Raw genomic sequence first — 21,474 nt, forward strand, 5'->3', positions numbered from 1 at the left:
GTCGCGTGGGAGTCGACTGTTGTTGTACTATCCGGATCGCGCAAAGATTCGGCATCCGAGTCTTCATAGGTGTATTCACTCTGCTCTTGCTGGCTGGTCTTGGTCGAGAGTTGTCGCTCCAAGGGCGGGCGTGGGCGTTTATTTGTCCGGCCCAGCGACTTGTAGGGCGATTGAGCTTCGTATTGATGGTTGGAGCGACAAAAGACGGCAGTCCAAGGACCTTTCAGCTTCTTGAACGACCAATGTCGCAACGCGAAAGTGCCTAGCTTTGTGATGCGGCGCGCATGCTGGCCTGCCTGGTGGCGGATGCTTTCGTGTATTGTCGAGATCCAGCTTGGGAAGTGGGCGGCCTGCGACGCGTTGCTGAGGATGGCATCGAGGGCGGCATTGCGAAAAAGGACCTTGGGAGTCGTCGAGTGCTCGAGGACAAACGTCGGGCGGTCGTCGTCGTCGAGGAAGTCGACAAAAACGTCGAGCTCTGCAGGTACGTCATTGACTTCAGCTAGCGACATTGCGACTCTGTGACGCTGCGCCAAAGAGATGGCCAACTACCTCCTAGGGCACGCGCGCAAAAGAGACGGCTACCCGGTGCACGTCTGGCAAGGAGAGCGCAGGCAAGCAATTCAATGGGAATGACGATGCAAAAGACCATGCCAATATCCACGTTGCCGCATGCCTCGAAAAGAATGCCGTGTCTGCTTTGGCGACTTTCTGCTGTGCTGTCTCGGCTCGGTGCAGGTGGTCTAGGCCCGCATCGCCCGTCATGGACCCTACCCTAGCGCCCAATGACATGGTCCCTCTGTCATCTCCGCCCTGAAACGTCTACTGTATAAGCCATTGCTACCAACAGTACCGATTTCACTACAGAGCACCAGAGCCTCTTCTTTTCAATCGCTGTCGCTAAATTTCTAAACTTGGCTCAATCAAGCTGAGGCTCTTTTGATCATGTGAAACAAAACATTGACCTCGACCTCCAACTGAGGATTACTTCTCCGATATTATACAATATGCTCTCGCACCGATTGCGTTTTGCTGTGCTGATCTGCCTCTCCTCTGCGCGCTGACAATCTTCTCTCCAGACCTCTGCGAGCTGTCTTGCACGGACTGAAGCACCCACGGGGGGGGGACAGAAATCCGTGCACTCCAAATTCTTATCAGCCTACGAAGGATAGAACGCGGCACCAATAGGTATGAATGATGGCTAGATTTCGAGCATGCTACAAAGTCTCTAAGGTGTGAAAGATAAAGAAGGCCAGATGGTATCGTATTAACTTGATTCTTTATGTTGTCATGTTGTTAGATCGTTGTGTTGTTATATGGCGCACGCGTTGTGAGTGCACGGACTTCTGTCCGCTGCGTGAAGCACCCAAGGATTGTCCCCGTTCCGTGCAGCTTCTGATTGGCACACGCAGCCTGTCCTGGAGAAATGCAATACACATTTGCCACCCAGGAGCAGTCCGCGCGTTGGCATGCATTTCCTCTCTTTCCCATGCCGCACTAGGACATGTCCGATCCTGTAGCAGTTCCAGTCTTTTGTCCGAGCTACACACGAACAAGTGCAAGAGACTCGCTAAACAACAGGCCTAGATGCCCTTGCTCAAACGTCTTGCCCAGCTGTTACAATCTGACGTCAAGTTCAGTCCGCCAAGTCACACCTTGAGTAGTTCTTACGTTGAGGGGGATGCAGTTTAAGTCGACCATTCCTCTTGTCCAGTGAGAGGGTCATGCCTTTCTTTTACCTTTGCTCGAGACTGCCCATTACTTCCTGACGGGGCCCACTATTCGGGAGTGCCCTCGAGTTACATGTCGGCCACTCCTTTCCATCTCGACTCAGCTTGTCTACCTCTTGATCGACTTGCAGCTTTTGAACGAAACATCCTTGATGGCATTCAGGATTTGTTGTTGGTGCTCGCACCCGACGGTCGTGTACTTCACGCATCCCAGATGTGTCTTGCGCTAACGAGCCTCACCCCCGAACATTTCGTTGGAAACCACATTGCCACATTCATGCATTACGACGATCTGCCTGTCTTTCTCGAAGAGTTCAAAGCAAGCTCACTCTCAGGACAGCCATGGAGATTTCAGCACCGTCTCCGCAAGGCAGACGATACATTCGCCGTCTTCGAGTCAGCTTTTAGCCCATTCCTCGATACCTCGGCAGCCCAGACAGCAGGGTTTCACGGTCTTCACAAATGCGTAATGACTGTACGGCCTTATTCTCACCCCTCGGCGGTCTTGTTGGATTCATATCTGGAGCACATCACGACGCAAGCTCGTCTCATCCAACAACTCGAGGACTTGCGGTCAGAAGCAGAGATTCTCGAAGATGACGATGACGACGAAGATAAGGTAGAAGAAGCAGGAGAACCAGAAGAAGAGAAAGAAATGGCGGATGAGCTCAGGATGCAAAAGACTGGCGTCTGCGCTCCAAACATTGCAAACACAAAAAAGAAGGTCAGTAGCATTCCTCCGCTTTTGATCTTGACTGAATTTTTCGCCAGATCCATGTCAAATCCGAAACCAACAATCTCTCAAACGACCTCTTACGGAAAGCAGTCCTGAATTCCGCCATGGACAACGATCGTGCTCTCTCGGACCGCGCAGTGTCGAAGCTCCAGAGGACGTCCGGCGCGGGAGATATCGGAATCCAAATCACCGTCTCACGTCTGGAAACGATCAGAAAGACAGGATCGTGGGCAGCCAAACCATGCGTAGCGAAGAGACGGAAAAATGCAAAGCCCTGCGACCATATCTGCGTTCAGTGCGGGACAAAAGACTCTCCAGAATGGCGTACGGGATCTCGCGGCAAGAAGACCTTGTGCAATGCCTGTGGACGTAAGTGTTGGTTCCTTTTCTTCGATCGGGTTTCCCGTGTTGACGTCCGCGTTCTAGTTCGTTGGGCCAAAGCTGGCAAACCTGAAGCGCTGGAATGTGCTGCCACAATGATAGAATGTGTCAGTCAGCCGTGATCTGACTCTTGGTCTTGTCCAGGATAGCGTAGAGCCCCAACAAAGTCTCGTTACGACTGCTGTGTGCAGACTCGAGTAACGCTGAAACGCACGCTCGATCGCTCAAATGCTCGAATGTCTGCTATTGAAGAAGCGCACAATCTCCTGAAACAATGGAGGCATCTACTGTACATCAGTAGAGCTGGCGAAAAGCCCGTTGCGCCGCCCGAAAACAATCCCTTGCTTCTCTTATGCAGGAGGCTGCCATATAGTACAACGACGGTTTCGTGGTTTTCGTGGTCAACTGCTCGATCCGGGCGCAAGTTTCCTCCATCCTGTAAACCCCCAGCGTGTTGCATGGTCCGCGAAGGTATGCGGCTCTGTCTCGTAATCGCACAAAGTCCTTTTGTTCTCTACAATCTCGACGGTCAGATAAAGATTGGCCGGTCATGACTCTGGCGTGGTAGTTCTCACAAGCAAGCATCCATCTCGTTCAGTGTTTGTTTTGCCAGGTCGATAAAGTCAAAAACCAGTGATCGGCTGAAGTTCTGGTCCTCGTCGTCGTCCAGATCGAGTATGTTGCTGAAGACTTTCGCATCGAGGGCATGATCGATCTTGGCCAACGTCGCGAGCTGACGGGCTCGTTTCTGCTCCACGGACCCCATATGATGCGCGCAACGGACCACACGTGCCTGTCGCACAGGGGATATATGTCGGATGGGATTGTCGGAAACCCCAAAAAGCAGGCATCGAGTAAGATGGGCAAACCTCGATCGATTGTTGTCGCGCGCAGGATTCGATCACATGTTTGGGCTGATATGAAAACCGATGCACGAGCCAAGGGCCCAGACTGTTCTTGGATCGGGAGCCTGTGTTTATGCTTCGGCCGTTAATTATAGGGATACCGTGTGGATGCATCGCGGAACCCGGAGCTGTCCCGTGTGTGGATGCTCGTTTACCGCTTACGTGTATGCTGGGGCACGGAAATACTGTTTTTTTAGCTCATGATTCTTCGGGCTGTTCACCTCTATGGTCTCTGACCAGCTGGAGTTTGACCACTAGGAAGGTTCTTATCGCAAGAGCAACATTTTCTATCGTCTGCACAACGACCAATCTCGCTCTCTCCTTCGCCACATCCTTCCACACCGAATCCGGATCGTTACCAGACCAGTGGCCAGCTTCAACAATCCTTTTTGAGGTCTTGCTCCTCCTCCCTTGAAATCTAGCATCACATTGGTTGAAAAACAACCACAAGACCCTAGTCAACTTGCATGTAAACATCCAACATTTCTGGACTTCTACAATCGATCAGCCATCGCGCGGCTGTACAATCGAGTATCCCTCTGGGGATTCTTCTATTTGGAGCAAATGGCAAACCCCAGCTCAAAATGCCAGACCATCCGTGGTGTCACGAACAAATATCGTCTCTGCTAACTCGACATGATCGTACGGGGAAAGGCCAGACCCAGAAATCTGCCGTCTTGCCTATCTATTGGAAACTTGACATTTTGTGCAAAAAAGAAGAAACAAACAGAACAAAAACAAAAAGAGATAGTTATTATTTATACTACTTAGACCTACAAAAGAAGCACTTTTTTTTCCAAGAGGCATTCTACGAAGAGAATTCTCTGCAACACTAACCAACCTGATCACCACATCCCATCCAATCCCTTTCTCGGGCCTCTTCACTTACATGCCCTCCAGGTAATCAATAAGTCTCAATCTGCTCCTCTGAATCTCTCTCAAACTCTCCTCCCTCTTCTGGTCTCCAAGATTGTGGCCGGTGATGAGGATCAAAGTGAAGAAACTCTCCACAATGCTAGGCGGGACATTACAGATGATCTGACCAAGCTCACTCCACTTCATCGCCGTAGCGATGGCAATGAGTGCTAGGATAACAAACACACCAGCGACGACGGTATACTCATGAGAACACACAGTTCCCATGATGATGGAGAGCCGACTGTTGAGTCCCAATTTCGGTTCCTCGTTCTCGGTCGAGTCGGTCAAGCCAAGAATAGCGAGCAAGTCCTTGTCGTCAAGGATACGCTGATCATGTTGTTCCTCTTCGCGTATGTTGCAAACATTGCAGAGATTCCTAAGCACAAAGCCATCGTTCATGCCAATGAGACCAGCATAGGTACCGATCAAAAGCCACCAATTGTCATTGAACGACATTATTGGCCCCAAGACAACCCAAACGATCATGACCAAAGCCAAAAGAGCGATCCCGAGCAAAGTTCCAACCAGATCCGCATAGAAATTAATCACGCGTTGGATCTTGCCAACATGAGGCGCGGCAATAGTGCAAATTCTGTTCTCAATCTTGTCGCCAGTTTTCTCTCTCAGCATACGTTCGAGTGTGGCATCTGCGGTGTAGATGAGACTAACACAATCCTGGAGGTGCTTCTCATGTCGCTCTCGGTTGTTGGCGAGGAAAGCAAGCAACAAGACCATGAGGGCAGACGTGGCCGAATTGATGTAGAAGAACCAAGTACTGGACCACTTGCAATAATGGCCAAAGCCAAGCCAGACACCAATGCAGATCCAGTAGGCAGTGACAGTACCGATATGACCCATGAATGCGGATGCCTTGACGCAGAATCGTGCAAAGATTCCATCCTGGGTAGGCAGATCCTGAGTCAACAGTCGCTGGTTCGAGACGCGAGGGCCAAGCGGACGGGGTCCAAGAGCACGTAACATCCTCCTGTGGCTTTCCGCTCGAGACTGAAGCTGGCACAGTATCTCCATCGTCTCATCATAAGCATTTAGTTGCTGACGGACAAGGAAAGAATCAAACACCATGTTGATGATGGCCTGAGCGTCAGAAATACCAACTTGCCAGCCGGTCTGATCGGCAAACTTGATACCCAGGAGAGCCCAGCAAGCAAGCGCAATGACAGTGAAGATGAGTACCGCATTGGATCCAGAGAGAGCGACAATTCTGTCTAGCCAGCGATCCAGCATCCTGGTTTTCCTGGTGCCGAGATAGACTACCTTGGCGTCTACTTGCTTGTGCTCTCCGTCGGGAGAGACAAAATGAGTGGCAGCGGCAGCTTGAGTTTCACCTCTGGCTCCGATGGAGAAGAAGAACTTTGTGGTCTTGTCCATCGTGACGGTATCCTGTGGTTTGGATATAGCTTTTGTGATGGCTCATATAGTGATGGTGATTGGAAAGGCTTCAAGGCTGTGGTCGTCTGCGAGCGACGCTTGGAGTGGCAGTTGGCCACCGGAGAGTGTCTGTGTAGAGCGCCAGCTTTGTACTTGCAACCATTTCAGGGTTGCGGAAGAACAATTGAAGAGGGGTGAGAGATCGAATTGTGGTAAATGTAAACCTGAGGTAAAGCGAGGAAGGACGCGAGGACGACAAACGTCTGGCGTTTCGACTTCATATACCACTCTTTGATGATCTTGGTTCGATCGTTGGGCAGTTGACTTTTTTCGCAACACGATGCGCCACCAAACACCAGAAAATGGCGCAAAAGTAGGCTGGAGTCGACATCGATCTATCTTCTCACGAGCCAGCCGTCTTCGCTGTTCCTCGGTCGGTAACGGTCGGCAATACACCAGCGTGGACACGTTGCATAGACCCGCCAGAATTTAGACCGGATACGGGCGGTCAAATATACATCGAGTTCTCGAGGACGCGTCGTTCATGGTGTCTGGGTGGGCATGGGAATGTCACTCGAAAGCCTAATTCGTGAGATCAAAACCACAGGCAGTCGTCTCCATTGCAAACGTTTGGACGCTGTGTGCGGATTTTGTCGGTGTTTCGGGGGCTACTGATTGAAGTCGAAGAGAGTTACCATGTAGGTGCACGCTGATCTTTCCTTGCAATGTTGATGTTCTTGTGCCTGGAGAGTTCGTGATCTCTAAGAGAAAATGCCCTGGTTCACGAACCACGAAGCTTGTCCGAAAAGCTTAGCAAGCTTGATTCGGGAGTAACCCCAGCAGATTTAAGCGAGAGTCTCCATGTAAACAGGCCAAAAGTCAGAGTAACAACACGCCGACTGTACGCAATGTCTCAGCGCAGAGAAGGTGATTCTGGCACAGGAAATCTGATCACAATTCCTCGGTTTTCACTCCTGGCCTGACCCAGCCCGCTTCTACGATGAAGGCAGTGAGCGAATCTGTTGAGCGACTACTTCACTCTCTCCGCTCTCAGGGTCGGAGATCCTTCTCCCTCTCCGACTCCTTCAGCGACAGACTTTTCTCTCCCACCCTCAACCCCATCATCACTGTTAGAGACCGAGATCGCATCGATCTGTTCAATCGGCACATTGAGCACAGTCTTCTGCATGCCTTCATCACGCCGCTCAATCGGAATAAACACATCGTAGTATCTCGGCATGACGAAACCAAGCAAGACTCCAACCATTCCCAGAATAGAAAGGATAAAGCCGGTGATCATCATGGGATCATATCTCAGCGAGTGGAACTCAGGAAATGCAAAACTAAAGATGATGGCGAGGACTGGGCCAGATACATAGCGTAGCAGCACAGGCATGAAGGAAGGTATTTTCCAGTTCTTGCCGCTGCCGACGACGATGTTGAGGTCGCGGCGGAGTTGGTTACCCTGGGAGCTGTTTAGTATGTGCATTCATCGATGAGAATCGGGTCACTTACGGAGTAGAACGCTAGATACCAAAGCTGGCTGAGTCGACCTCTAATCAGGGACATGGTTCCAGTACTGTGCGATCCAGAAGGTTTTGCGATGACACCTGCGATGACAGTGCAAGCAACGAAGAAGCCAAACCCGGCACCAGCGCCAGGACCTGCGCTTTCAAGACCGTGAGCAACGGTCACTCCAGTGAGCAGACCTCCAAAGTATCCAAGGTTGTAAACAATGAAAGCAGGCAGACCGACTTGACCAGTCACATCGGTCCAGCGATACACAGTCGTAGCACTGACGACCTCGCAGAAGACGACAAAGATGAGGGCGATATTATTGATCCAGCGATCGACTCCGTCAAGCAGGTAGTACCCGAACTCGGTGCAGTAAGGCAGACACATCAAGAATGAGACAAGCGTAAGGGCAGTCACAATCACGGGACGCGAGTATTTGACACCAGAGTCAACGAGTAGAGTAGCAACAACGTCCAACATGACAAAGGCAGAGCTGAAACCAAGTACGATCAAAGTCAGGAACAGCAAGACAGCCCAAAAGTTGGCTCCAGGCATTTGAAGCACTGCTTCGGGCAGAGTAAGGAAGCCGACCACAAAAGCTCCTAGGCGCTCATCTGGCGATGGCCAACGTCGAAGAAAGCCGACCACACCAAAGATGGCAAAGGCGGCAAAGTTCTCGAAAAGGACATTACTGCCGCAGATGAGGACAGCATCCATCACGGCGTTCGAGTGCTTTTGGTTGTAAGAAGCATACGATGTAAAGTAGCCAAAACCAATGCCAGTCGAGAAAAAGACTTGTCCGACGGCAGTCTGCCAGACGGTGCCAGAAGCAAGTTGATCTCCTCTCCACGTTCCCCAGAGAAGCTTGACTCCAGCACCAGCGTTGTCTAGCGAGAGGGCACGCCCGACAAAAATGATTGTGGTTATGATAGGCAGACCCATGGTAAAGTACACGACTCGCCCAGTCATGCCGACACCACGGAAGATGGAGAACCAGATCAGAAACCAGATGAAAGCGCTCCATCCGACGGTCTCTCCAATCAAGCCGACAGCAGGATAGCTGGTGTAGGATGCAACGTCCCTGCCCCCGTTGGTAAGGCTCCCAGAGATGGGCGCTGGATTCGCAACGACATCATTGTTGTAAAAGTCCTCGATACGGTTTTCCCAAGGCAGCGGACTCGTGAAGGAATTGCGAAAGTAATTCATGATCCAAGCGAGGTTGACAGTAAAATACTGAACCACAATGAGACTGACAAAGACGGGGCCGATGCCGACACCTTTGAGACGTCGGTTGATGTTGTTGAAGGCAATGACACTACCTCCACGGTAGGCTTGACCGATTGAAATTTCGAGGACGAGGGCTGGGATAGCGATGAGGAATACGGCGAGGAGATATGGTATGAACCATTGTAGGCCGTAGTTGTTGTATACGACCGAAGGGTAACGAAGAAGATTGCCCTGACCGGCACAACCACCCATGGCCGCAAGCAAGAAAGCTGCTCGTGAAGGCCATTGGTCACGGCCATCCTCTGCCCTCTCAGGCTCGGGAAAGAACCACTTGAAGCCTTTCTGCACGTGTGTCTTGATCGTTCGTAGAGCCATGATTTGTAGATGAGGAAACAACGGGCATAATAGTGGGACCTGCCATGGTTAAATCTATTGAGCACTCATGCTGACCTACCCGTCTGGCTGGGATAGTGTCCTATCTTCCTACGACCATGTCGTGCGCCAACCCCTTGGCTACGATTCAATGAAATCCTGATATCTTGGTCTGCTTGGCCTGCTCGTTGTTCTGTCGCGTAGTGCCATCGCGCCGTCATATCTGAAGACGAGAGCATCTTCTCAGGACTGTTGAAGTTCTGGTAGATCGCGCTGCTGATGAGATCTTTTCGTAGACAATTCGGCTGTGAGAATATCTTGTACGGTGGTTACGAGAAAGGGAGGTTTGAAGAAGATGGGAGACGCGTCGAAAGCACGCGATGCTCGGCATGACATCAGAGCCTAGCCGTCTTCCGAGATCCGGAACCTGACAGGGTGATCCTCGACACAGCAATTTTCGAGACTCCAAAACTTCAGACGGCGACAGCGAGGTCAATATTTCGGCTTTGTGGATTTCCATATCTCTAAGACGCTCGGAAAGCATTTTGTCATCTATGTTAGGACGATTGAATGCTCAATGTCAAGGCCAGCAAAGTAATCTTGATTCTACGATTTTGCTCCAGGCTTCCTGGAATCGACAACACCAAAAACATCGATATACCACCATCTTCTTCACAACAACAAGATTTACTGACAAATGACGTATCACGAATGTTACAAGGGTCACGATGACGAAAGAGATGAAACCAAACTCACAGAAACAGGAAATAATAAATGCGTCTATAGACCAAGAATGCGCTGCAATTCGATATAACTCTGATCAACATTCTAATAAATCTCCTCAAGCCCAGCCTCTTTCCAGCTGCCATCTCCATTTGCAACCCGATCTCTTACACCCCAGTAATCACCGCCAAAGTGCCAATACTCTTCACCAGTGACAGGATGTTTCTCGAGCTTGAACCATCTGGGCTCAAAGTGTTCGCCAGCTGCCTCGCGCTCACGACGCCTGGCTCTTTGCTTCTCTTCCACCCGGTTCTTCTCGTCAGATGCAATGTCGTACTTGCCTTCCTCCATAGCGCGCTGATCGGGTCGGAAGCGAGAGTCGGTGGGTGCAAGAAGCGGCTGCAGACGCTGAGGCAAGGCGTTGAGTGTGACGACGAAAGGCGTGAGGTTGAAGGGAATGCCTTGAGGACGAGGTCCAGCTTCCCAGACAAGAATCGCTTGGTTGGATTCCTGTGACTTGGTTGAGGTGCCGAGATTCTCGTCTTCATAACCTGGTGTAGGACGAGCGTAGATCTTGTCGTTCCAGCGACCGCCAATGCTCCATTTGGGAACTCCTTTGGCGTCGGTGACTTTGCCGGCAACAAGGAAGGCGGATGATGCTTTCCAGCCTCGCTGTTTGAAGTCGAGAATAGCCGTCTCACCAGTGGTGTGGTTCTTGACCTCCATCAAGCCGTAGTTGTCAATAGTGGGATTACCAGTAATGATTCCAACGACAGACGAGGTGATCTTCTTCCACGTGTAGAGTTCTTCCGGTCCATGAGTAGGCTTGAGTCGCAAGAACCATGTACCGAGAGGGTTGATCTCGAAAGATTTGCCGTAGAACTTACTCTTGACAGATGATTCACCATAGTACTCCCACTTGGCACTCTCCGCAAAAGCGGCACCGATCGGAGGGTGGTGGCTGACTTGCTCGATGAAGAAGCGATAACCCTTGTCAGGACGAACGTACTCGAAAGTCTCTCCAAGCAGAGGGTTGAAAGGCTTTGCAACTCTGCCAATAGTAGAAGCATACTCCGAAGCAGCAAATCCAGCAACATAGACCATTCTTTCGGCAGAGTCAGAGCGTTCAGCAGCAGTATCCAGCAGCTCAGTGTACTGCATATCCTCTGCGACACGATAAAGGAGGGACGTGGGTTCGTTGAAGGTGACGGGGAGAGTCATCTTAGTCATATCCTTGCCGATCATGTTCTTGAGAATACCCCAAAGCGAGACCTTTGGTCGATTGTCGGCATCGATAGGAAGCTTGGCTCTAACAGGATCCTCGTAACCTTTGTACGACTTTTGGATTGCGGTAGAAGTGTTGTCCTCGATGGGCGCAGCCTTTTCTTCCTGCTGGATGTTGGTTTGAGGTGTGCTTGCGACAGGCATTTGACCGACGACTTCAACTTCACCGGCATCAACAGCATCAAAGAACTGCTCGTCCATGTCCGAGTCATCATCGGAAACATCATGATTGGTCAAGTCTGCAAGCGTCTGTCTGCGACTAAGAGTTGGGGAAGGGGGACCGGCAGCAGCAGTGCCATCAGCGGCAACAGGAATGTCGGCCACAGCAGCGGCGAGCTTACTGCTTTGAGTGGCCGTGGTGCCTCTGCGACTGCGAGTACGGCTTGCGGTACCTGAGGCCTGTCCCTCGAGAGCATCCCTGAGGGCCCGCTTTGTTCTCTTGCGCTTGTCCTCACTCTCGCCGATGCGATTTTCCAGCTCTTCTTGCTCGGCGGCGACGCGGGCCATACTTTCTTCCCAAAGCTTACGGATATTTGCTTCGCGATCGACGCGGTGTTGCCAGTAAGCATCGTGGTCCTTGGAGATACGAATAAGGTCAATCAAGAGACCTCTGAGATTGCCAACGGCAGTATCGTACGAGGTCAAAGCGTATTCGACATCGGCATGGCCTAGAGGAAGGGTGGGGTTGTTGACTCTCTCTTGTTGCAACGAGTTGGAGACGTTGGCCAACAAGTCCAGCTGGAGCTTGGCCGACTGAGCAGTGATGTTGAAGGCGTCCTTGTTGATAGGCTTGACCTCGTGAGAGCTATCGTCGTCGGCGTAGTCATCATCTTCATCTTCAAAGTCGCGCTCGCCATCGGTTTCGAATGTGCGGTGGCGGGTCAATCTCGTGGGTTCGTCGCCGTACAAAGTCTCTCCGTCGGCGGTATGGGCGATGCTAGTGCGGCGATCGCTTGTCACGGTGGGTGCAAGAGTGGACGAGTCGGCAGCAGAGGGAGCGATAGAATGCTTGTCGGCAGCAGCCTGGCGCAAGGCCTCACCCTCTTGACGTTGGCGTTTCTGCTCTTCACGGGCCTCATCCTTGGACCATTGGATGGCGTTGTTGAGGGACCAGAACCAGCGCTTGGCCTCGACCTCGTGGTTTGCCTTGAGGTGGTACTTGACCGACGACTTGCCGTGGATCTCAAAAGTCAACTTTTCCTTCGAGTCCATGTGTAAAGAGGCAATCTTCATGTTGATGGCACCACGGCAGGCCGAGCCAGCATCATCCTGGTGCTTGTAGTAGCTCAGAACACCATCCTCAAGCACGAACCATCGCAGCTTCCAGCCCGACGTGTAGTTTGTCCACTTTTTCAGATAGCCCTTCATCTCACGTGCTTCCTTTGCGCTTAGCGCATTCTCTGGCGGACCCTCACCCGTACCCAGTATGGCCTTCTCTTGAACACCTCGTTGGGCGGCGGCAGCAGCCGGAGACTTTTTCAGAATCTGCTTGGTGTGGTCGTCTTTTGTGATTTCCTGAGGCAGCTTGCCTCTGCGATCGCGACGGAAAGGGTCGGCGCCGTTGAGCAGCAGTATTTGGATGAGCTGGGTGTCCTTTTTGCGGGTGGCTTCGTGCAGCAGGGTGCCGCCAGACTCGACGGTCTGGGGCTCGGTGGCCAGCTCGGGGGCATTGATGTCGACAACGTGACGAACGTGATCGTCGGCAAGTACGTCTTCGAGAGTACCGTAGTCGGCGGACTGGATGAGGTGCTGGATCCTGTGAGTAGTTCTCTCGATAAAGACGGAGCGAGCCAGCTGCAGGAGCTGGAAGACTTCGGGGCTGCGGGCAAGGTCTAGCGGCGTCTTTCCCTGGAAGTTTGTGACGGACTCGTTGACTTGTTGTTGGTCGAGGAGGAGTTTGATGACGGTGGTACGGGCGAGGGATGAAGCAATGTGGAGAGGAGTGTTGCCGTCGCGGTCTCTGGCGTTGATGTCGAGTGTGTTCTGGCTCATGCTCAAGACATACTCGACGACCGACGGCTCTGCGCATTGGACGGCGAGATGCAGAATGGTGTTGCCTTCGAGCTTGTTCGAGTCGTCGCGCAGGTGCCTGTTGATGCCGGCCGTGTCTCCTTGTCGCAAGGCTTCAAAGACCTTGAACAGCTTGACCGACTGTTCGATTGACGTGGTTGATGCTTGGGGGATGCTTGAGATGGAACCATTTCGAGGAGCTGGCGGTGATCGAACAGCTGGCGACGCAGACGGCGGGTCGGAATTGGTATTGGTCATGGTGGTGACGAGATGAGGGGCTGGACGGGCGCTCTGGAAAGAGCTTCGCGACGACGCCATGTTGGGCGACGACGGCTCCAAAGTGTCTGCTGTCGATGAGTCGTTGGTGTCGTCGGCTCTGCTCGTCACCTTGGACAGCAGCGATTTGGCAATCGACGACTTGTTGCGCTGATGCGACGACGAATTGCTGTTGCTGTTGCTGTTTAGCCCAAGAACCAAAGTCAGCCCTGCCGCAGATGCGATGGATTGCCGACTCTTACCTTTCGGCCATCTTGGCTCAATCTCGACAGTATCACTCTCTCAGTTCTACTGTATCAAACAGAGGATAGAGACGGAGCTATGTGAGCATCAGGAGCTGAGAGAGAACAGGACGGCAGCTCCAGCAGGCTAGACTCTGGCCTAGTCCCTGTTGAAGCACATGCATGACGCCGCTCGAGTCAACGTTGGCCGCCTGGTCTGGAAGTCTATTCCTACACTGCCCCAGCCGGTACTCTAGGTCTTTATACAAGCTCTATACAACATTTCCAAATCTACGACACGAGCAGAATCACACTGCCAAGCTGTCTTGCTACGTCCTCCTTGTCGACGTCGTGCGTGTCGTCGACCTCACCCCACATGTCTGTCTGCCATGTCACTTCGACGCTCGAAGCCTTGCGTGCTTCGGCGATGCCGAATCTGCTGGTGTCGTTGTTCTTCTGCACGTGTCTGAACTCCTGACTCCACTCGACCAACAGACGAGTTGCCACAAGCAAGCTCTTGGTAGCCAACACTCCTCTTTCGAGTCCCGCCAGCTCGAATGCAGGCAGACCAGAGATCCATCCGCGAATCACCTCTTGCGTCACCTGAGGCTGCTTGACGGGCATGATGCTATCCTCGCCCAGAACGGGAACAATCTCGAGACCCGGGAAAATGTGTGTGGTGAGGTATGCGAGAATCGGCTCGGCCGTCTCAATCTGCTTCTGGCGAAGACTCTGCTTGGGTTGCCCGTCGTCCTTGGGGTCAAACATGGACGCTGGATCGTGAATGCTCTTTTCGGGGTCCCAGCAAAGTAGTGTGTCGGTGATGAGATATCGCATGAGCATGGTGACAATGTTGTCTCTGATCCTCTTGTCGCCTGCAACGTCCGCATTGTGGATGTCGATAGCGCGCGAGCTCAGCGACGTGAGAGGAATGTAGTGGTGCTTCAATGCCTGTTGTGCTGATGTGAGAAGATCCCATTCGAGAGCAATGCCCGTGGCGAGGACGCGTTTGGTGGGTGGCAGAGTGAGAACCTCTTTTGAAGCGTTTCTGACCGGTCGTTTGTCCAGCAGGATTTGGAGTCCATCTGTACCAGTGTCAGCAGGAGATTTGTGATGGTTGTTGCTAGGCATCAGTGCGTACCAGCAGTCTCTTTGACCGACGTCTCTTTCCAGAAACGCTTGCGCAGGGCCGAGGCGGGCTTTGCAGGGTCGACCTTGATCTGGGCCTGTCTTGCCAGAAGAGCAGCCTGCTGTCTCTTACGGGCGACGCGCTCCTCGGTCTCGGTGGCAGGCGCTGTCGGGGGTTGAGGTGGCGGACCGGCAGCGATGGGATGAGGCAGTGGCGTGGCCGTCCTCGATGGGCTGCTGTGCAGACAGCGACATGCCGGGCGGAAGCGGGCGGCGGCTGTGCGACGACCAGACGCTGTCAATGCCGGGCGAATGACGGACTCCATGGTTGATAGGGATAGCGATATTCAGATGGTTGTAGTATTTTGGAGCTTCACATGCCAAAAAAGTCGCTCGCAGCCTCTCGCACGCTCTGCCGGCTTGTTTCTGTTCGAACCTCCGATCGTCTCGGGAGATCCGTGCACCAGAGCGGGGAAAGCTTGGATCTGTGCTGATCGCGCGCCCCGCGTCTTCTTCTTCTTCTCGACACGACCCCGAAATTGCGAAGTTGCGCCTGCCTGCTGAGCTTGAGCTGCTCCTCCTGCGACACATCTTCGGCATGACCCGATTCGTATTCCCTGCCGCATAGCGCTCTCACTTGGACTAGCCTCTTGCAGTTCTACCATCAGCCATTGTTTTGTCTTGACCATACCCATCCGTACTCGACCTCGGTCGCCAAATCCGTCAACAGCTCGGTTTTGAAGCCTTTGGGGTCGCTTGGCTTGCACGCGCCTGAGCCCCACTTGCTGCCATCCTTTCTCCATCTTTCGCACCTCTTCTGATCGCCGGGGGACTTCCTTCAATCTGTAGGCATGTTTTGCACGAGTAATGACTAGTCATCATGATAGAGATTGGGCTGGAAAGCTCATCTCGACTCCTTCTCAGCACCAACATGACCCATCTGCGTCTGTTGCGCCCGCCCCCGTCGCGCAAACTCAAGCGGCCAAACCAAAACCACAGCCCAAAAAGCTGCGATTCATCACCAGTCAGGGCGCTCCTTCAGCCAAAAGGCGTCGTGTTTCGACCGCATGCTTGGTCTGCAGAAAACGTAAAGTCGCTTGTTCTGGTGAACGCCCCCACTGCAACACGTGTACCAATAACAAATTGGAATGCACCGGATATGCCGACGACAACTCTTCTGGACCACCCAATGCCGACGACAATGAGACGCCTCGTCCAGCGCCTCCACCTCTGCATCCTTCCGAAACAGCAGACTCCATGAGGGCTCCTCCTGCGAGGACATCCAAGACGCCAACCCACAAGTCACAGAAGCAGAAACCAACCGATCCGCCCAGAGATGCTACTCGCACCGACTCGCAACATCTTGTACCGCGCCCATCGCGAGACGACAATGATCAGAGCTATTTTCCAAAACCAACGCCCTCTTTGTTCTCTGACGCCCGGAATCGTATGCCCTACTTCCGATGGCTCGGTCCTACTGCCATCATGCCAGGCTTCAAGCAGATGGTCGTCAAAGTCAATCGCTCGTCGTCGGCAATCGATGGAGTCACTTCTCCGTCCGCTGGTGCTCAGCCCGGCGCTTCGGCCTTGTCCAACCATTCTGCCACATATGAACCAGACGCACGTACTCCTCAGGCCTTGCCTTTCTACGACAACTCATCAATGCCGCCGAGCGAGTTGATCACCCATCTTTGTGACACTTTCTTCGTTCATCTTGCCTGCAACTATCCTTTCCTACAGCGCGATCGTTTTCTAAAAGACCTGGAAGAGAAGCAAGTTGATGCAATCCTCGTTGATGCCGTCTGCGCACTGGCCGCTCGCTTTTCCACCCATCATCTGCTTGTCCAACAATCACGCGACGGTCACGCTGCAAACCCCTCCGAGCAAGGTGCCGCTTTTGCTCAACGAGCGAAACTGGCCTTGATCGATACATTCGCCACGCCCAGCGTTGCTGCTGTACAGGCTGCTCTCTTGCTTGCTTACAATGAGTTCGGCGAGAGTAGAGACAGTGGTCTTTGGATGTATCTCGGAATATCTATCCGCATGGCTCAGGACTTGGGCTTGCACAAGCTTGATGGTCTGCGTTATGAAGGTCGCGATGGTTCTTCTCCCAGATACTCAAGGCACGATAAGCATATGGAGAAGGTGATTGAGCATTCCCACTTGCAAGATCAGGATGAAGACGTAGCAGAAGAGCAGCGAGCAGCTGAACGTGAGCGTGTCGATACACTATGGGCAGTCTTCTTCCTGGACCGAGTCGTTTCTTCTGGTACTGGACGACCAAGCACATTACGAAATGACGACATTGAATTGTCTTTCCCCCCTCTCGATCTGCTGGATCCTAAAACAGGCTGGCCTTCACCCTTTCCCGCTCTGATCCGGATTGTCTGTTTGTATGGTCGAGTTGCAGATTTGCTCAATAGTATCAAGGAGCCCTCGGACATCACCAGCGAAACACCACAGAAGTTAGCAGATATGGAAGCACGGGTCACAAACTTTTATCAAGGTATGTCTTTCCTTCCTGGGCAGATATCAAGTGGAATGCTCACATACCACAGGTCTCTCCTCCAAACTACACTTCCAGGCAATGAACTTCCACCACTACGTAAAAGCTGGAGAAGGAACCAACTTTGTCCTGCTACATTTCTGGTTTCACATGCTCATTGTGCTACTTCACCAGCCAACATTGCTCAAAACTTTTGAGGGCAAAATGCTTCAGTTGTTTCCAAACAGTCAAGCACTGTCCATGTCTTCGGCAAAGACCATTGCTGATATCTTGTCATACTCGCAACTTATCGATACGAAAGCAAGTCTAGGTAATCCGTTCACAACACAACCAATTTACATCGCCGCCTGTGCCTTTCTCAAGGAAACAGCTGAACAGACGGCGACCTCGAAGGAACACTCTCGTTCTCAGTCAACAGCCAACTCCCGTGCTGGGAGCCCAGTTCCTGCACCAACACCAGGGATCGCCGAAATGGCCAACATGACACGCCCATCAAGCATGCTGCCAAACAGTACAAGACCGCCTATGGTGGAGAGAGCACTGGCCCGCCATACCCTACTCGCGACAGCAGCGAACCAACATTACCAACTTTGCTATAAGGCACTACAGAGTCTCGAATCTTATTGGGCAGGGACAAAGTATATTCTCACAGTGCTAGATCAAAAGTTTAAGGGTGTCGGGGACCCTCTGTTGTATACAGCCGAGGAAGGAGAAAGTGCTTTTGAGCAGCCAGAGCCGACGCCTGCGTTCACTCAGCCAGGCTGGCGAAAGAAGAGTTCCTCGAACCCATGGTCACCGAGCGCACTGATGCAGAACTCGTTTATGCAAGCAAAATCTCCACCAGCCGGCGGCGATCCGAACCAACGTAAGTCATACGCCTCCAATGACTTCGAACCGAGACTAACCGCCTTGCAACAGCAATCGGATGGACTTTAACAGGCACACTCAACTCGCCGAGCACAAACGTAGCCTGGCACTTCACTGGCGGTGCAAACGAGCCCGCTCAACAATCTCTCGACTCGCTTCTCGACAACAACGACCCATTCGACTATGCCAGCATACATGACCAGACTCCCTCGTTCCAGCATCCACAAAACAACCACACACGAACATACTCAGGCAACAGTCTTTTCCGCGCTTCACCTCATCTCCAACGCCATCAACGATCTTCCCTTCCTGCACCTTCATATCCAAACATCGCACCCTCGCCAAATACATTCCCTTCTCATCACGATCCTCTCCACCCCTCTTCCTTTAATCAAGCGCATAACCCGCAACCCTTTGATGGCAGTAACGCAGTGGAAGAAAGCTTTGGAGACTTTTTGATAGAGTCTCAAGATGTGGATATGAGTTTACTGGGGTTGGACATGCTGCCTTGGTTCGATGCACCGAGTGGGGATCTGATGCCTGTGTTTGATGAAGCGTTGGAGATTGGAGGAGACGGTTTACAGGGCCATCGACAAGAGGAGCGTGAGGGAGGCGATGAAATCTGATGCCTTTCAGAAGCTCGTTAGTGGGAGCGGGTATGTGATTGAAGAAAAGCCACGGTCACAGAGAAGAAACTTCAACAAGCAAGAAAGCATCAAGAAACAGCAAACATGACGATAATAATGTAAAACAAATACACCGTTTATTATATATATACAAATGAACCTTATATCATCGTTAATCAATCGTCCATCATCTTGCCTAATGCTGAAGGCCAATCCTCATGGTGCCGTTCAAATCTCTAAAGTCTCCTCTGAGCGAATCAATACCTTCCTTCTTGACCTCCTCGACAAGTGCCTTGACTTTGGGTGCAATAGCCTTGGCGTCAAAGCCAAAGTGCTCGTACGCCTTCTTGCCGGGAAGAGACTTGCCGAACGAAGCCATCGAGTATCCGGCATCGGCGTAGCGCTCCCAGCCATTGACGGCGTAAGCCTCGATGACCACGCGAGGAGCATTGCTGCGGTATTGGAGCACTGACTGCTTGTACTCTTTGCTTTGCTGCTCGAAGAGGCGTTGGCAGGGGAAAGACACCACGCGGGCTTTGACGTTGTGTTGTTCCTGCAGCAGCTTTTTCGTCTCGACGGCGCAGAACATTTCCGAGCCCACGCCGATGAGGGTGACGTCGGCGTTTTCTTCTTCCATGAAGACATAAGCGCCCTTTTGTACGCCGTCGCGGTCGCTGTTTTCAGGGTATTGGGTGAGTGCTTGACGGGAAAGCGAGATGATGGAGGGCGTTGAGTCGGCTTTGATGGCGGCGATGTAGGCACCCGCTGTTTCCTCGGAGTCGCAAGGACGGATGTAGAGGAGGTTGGGCATGCTGCGGTAGAGTGCTGCAAGAGCAATAGGCTGATGTGTGGGACCATCCTCACCAGTTCCGATCGAGTCGTGAGTAGCGACATGGATTGCTTGCAGACCTTGAAGAGCACCCATACGGATACCAGGAGCAGCGTAGATGTAAAACATGAAGAAGGACGAAGTGACGGGGAAGATGGTGCCCTTGTTGTAGGCGGCGAGACCGTTGGAGATGGCAGACATGGCGTGTTCTCTGATGCCCCAGTGAATGTAGCGACCTGAGTAGTTGCCGTTGATGCCACATGCAGTCTTGAGATCAGGGTTCTGGAAGTCGAGCTTGCCCTTCCACGTCATGTTGACCGAGGGTGTCAAGTCTGCAGTGCCAACCATGAAGTTGGAGAGATTCTCAGCCAAAGGATTGCATACAAGACCGGAGGACTTTCTTGAGGGAGTAGGCGAGGTAGGGAAGCTGCCCTTGGCGGGGATGAACTTGGTCCAGTCCTTGGGCATCTTGCCAGCGACACGCAACTTGAACTCCTCGGCGAGTTCAGGGTACTCCTTGGAATAACCATCTACAAGCCCACTCCAATCCTTCTCATACTCCTGGCCTCGCGACTTTGCCTCGCGGAAGAAGTCATAGACTGCATCAGGAACGATAAAGTGCTCTTCGGGGTTCATGCCGAAAGTACGCTTGATGTTCTTGACATCTTCGGGACCGAAAGCAGCACCGTGGGCCTTTGCATCGCCAGCCGAGGCACTACCGATACCAATGATTGTGCGGATGTTGATAAAAGTAGGTTTGTCGCTTGCGCGAGCAGCAACGAGAGCTTGCACGACGCCCGAGATGTTTGTGGTGCCATCCATGACATCGATGACGTGCCAACCAACGGCCTTCATCTTCTCATTGACGTCGTCGTTGCAAGTGATGTCGACCGAACCATCACAGGTGATTTGGTTGTTGTCGTAGACGAGAGCAAGGTTGTTCAGCTTCCAGTGGCCAGCAAGAGAGACGGCCTCCATGGCAACACCTTCCTGCAGACAGGCGTCGCCAATCATGCAGTAAGTCATGTTGTTGACGACTTGATAGTTTGGCTTGTTGTAGGTGGCAGCGAGGTGCTTTGTTGCCATGGCCATACCAACAGCGTTGGCAACACCTTGACCGAGAGGACCCGTTGTGACTTCGATACCCTCGTGCTCGATCTCAGGATGGCCAGGGCAGATGGAGTCTGTGCGGTCCGAGTGGTATGATTTGAGCTGGTCGATTGTCATGTTCTTGTAACCGACCAGATGCATGAACGTGTATTGGAACAGACATGTGTGGCCATTGGAAAGAACGAAACGATCTCTGTTGAAGTAGTTTGGGTTTGCTGGCGAGTACTTCATGGCATATTTCCAGAGTGACACGCCTATGGCTGCCATACCCATGGCACCTGTTTGTTCGAGTCAGTCGTGTGTCAAAGCACCAATTGCCGGAGAAAGCTTACCACCAGGGTGGCCACCACCGAATTGTTCGCACAAGTCAGCAATCAAGCAACGGAAGACACGGAGAACTTGGTCGTGCTTGTCGGCTTGTTCAAGCTGTAATGTGGCAGCACCATTGGTGCCGTCAATCTGTGTGCCGAGCACCTTGACGGGGATGCCGGAGGTGGCTTCTTCGTAATGTTCAAGAGAGGGTGCCATGTTGGACTATGTGATCTGCGTGATGCTAAGGGGGAAGAGGAAATGGATGCGACGCAGAGAGCCTTTATCAATCATGTCGATTGTTGGAAACATTGTCGCATGTAGCTCGATGGCGGCGCTGGAAACTTTGATCAAGGCCAGCATCTCGTCAGAAAGAAGGAAGCCGCCATGCCGAAGAACGATGCGGGGTCGT

At 52.4% G+C, this 21,474-nt stretch overlaps 7 protein-coding genes across 7 annotated transcripts; 2 read left to right on the forward strand and 5 right to left on the reverse strand.

The window, feature by feature from the left end:
• Window positions 1–1,803: 1,803 nt before the first annotated feature.
• Window positions 1,804–2,969, forward strand: M436DRAFT_76924 (uncharacterized protein; the record flags this gene model as incomplete). The annotated part of the gene is made up of 4 exons (XM_013567168.1): window positions 1,804–2,349; window positions 2,455–2,458; window positions 2,557–2,835; window positions 2,950–2,969. 4 exons carry the CDS (start codon window positions 1,804–1,806, stop codon window positions 2,967–2,969), a joined length of 849 nt encoding a protein of 282 aa, XP_013422622.1.
• Window positions 2,970–3,246: 277 nt separating this feature from the next.
• M436DRAFT_21160 (uncharacterized protein) lies at window positions 3,247–3,592 on the reverse strand (the record flags this gene model as incomplete). Its single annotated transcript, XM_013567119.1, has 2 exons — window positions 3,247–3,361; window positions 3,423–3,592. Coding segments are annotated over 2 exons (285 nt in total), but the record flags the coding sequence as incomplete, so codon positions are not given.
• Window positions 3,593–4,637: 1,045 nt separating this feature from the next.
• Window positions 4,638–6,059, reverse strand: M436DRAFT_76925 (Low affinity iron permease; the record flags this gene model as incomplete). The annotated part of the gene is made up of 1 exon (XM_013567169.1): window positions 4,638–6,059. The coding sequence occupies one exon, from the start codon at window positions 6,057–6,059 to the stop codon at window positions 4,638–4,640; it is 1,422 nt and encodes a 473-aa protein (XP_013422623.1).
• A 1,030-nt stretch (window positions 6,060–7,089) lies between these two features.
• On the reverse strand, window positions 7,090–9,176 carry M436DRAFT_58491 (SNF-domain-containing protein; the record flags this gene model as incomplete). The annotated part of the gene is made up of 2 exons (XM_013567135.1): window positions 7,090–7,524; window positions 7,575–9,176. 2 exons carry the CDS (start codon window positions 9,174–9,176, stop codon window positions 7,090–7,092), a joined length of 2,037 nt encoding a protein of 678 aa, XP_013422589.1.
• Window positions 9,177–13,978: 4,802 nt separating this feature from the next.
• Window positions 13,979–15,141, reverse strand: M436DRAFT_58560 (ATP12-domain-containing protein; the record flags this gene model as incomplete). The annotated part of the gene is made up of 2 exons (XM_013567153.1): window positions 13,979–14,772; window positions 14,829–15,141. 2 exons carry the CDS (start codon window positions 15,139–15,141, stop codon window positions 13,979–13,981), a joined length of 1,107 nt encoding a protein of 368 aa, XP_013422607.1.
• Window positions 15,142–15,682: 541 nt separating this feature from the next.
• On the forward strand, window positions 15,683–18,257 carry M436DRAFT_58451 (uncharacterized protein; the record flags this gene model as incomplete). The annotated part of the gene is made up of 3 exons (XM_013567128.1): window positions 15,683–16,379; window positions 16,434–17,321; window positions 17,374–18,257. 3 exons carry the CDS (start codon window positions 15,683–15,685, stop codon window positions 18,255–18,257), a joined length of 2,469 nt encoding a protein of 822 aa, XP_013422582.1.
• Window positions 18,258–19,010: 753 nt separating this feature from the next.
• M436DRAFT_86422 (transketolase) lies at window positions 19,011–21,281 on the reverse strand (the record flags this gene model as incomplete). Its single annotated transcript, XM_013567170.1, has 2 exons — window positions 19,011–21,031; window positions 21,086–21,281. 2 exons carry the CDS (start codon window positions 21,279–21,281, stop codon window positions 19,011–19,013), a joined length of 2,217 nt encoding a protein of 738 aa, XP_013422624.1.
• Window positions 21,282–21,474: the final 193 nt, after the last annotated feature.

This window comes from Aureobasidium namibiae (genome assembly GCF_000721765.1).
Source record: "Aureobasidium namibiae CBS 147.97 unplaced genomic scaffold scaffold_29, whole genome shotgun sequence".
NCBI lineage: Eukaryota > Fungi > Ascomycota > Dothideomycetes > Dothideales > Saccotheciaceae > Aureobasidium > Aureobasidium namibiae.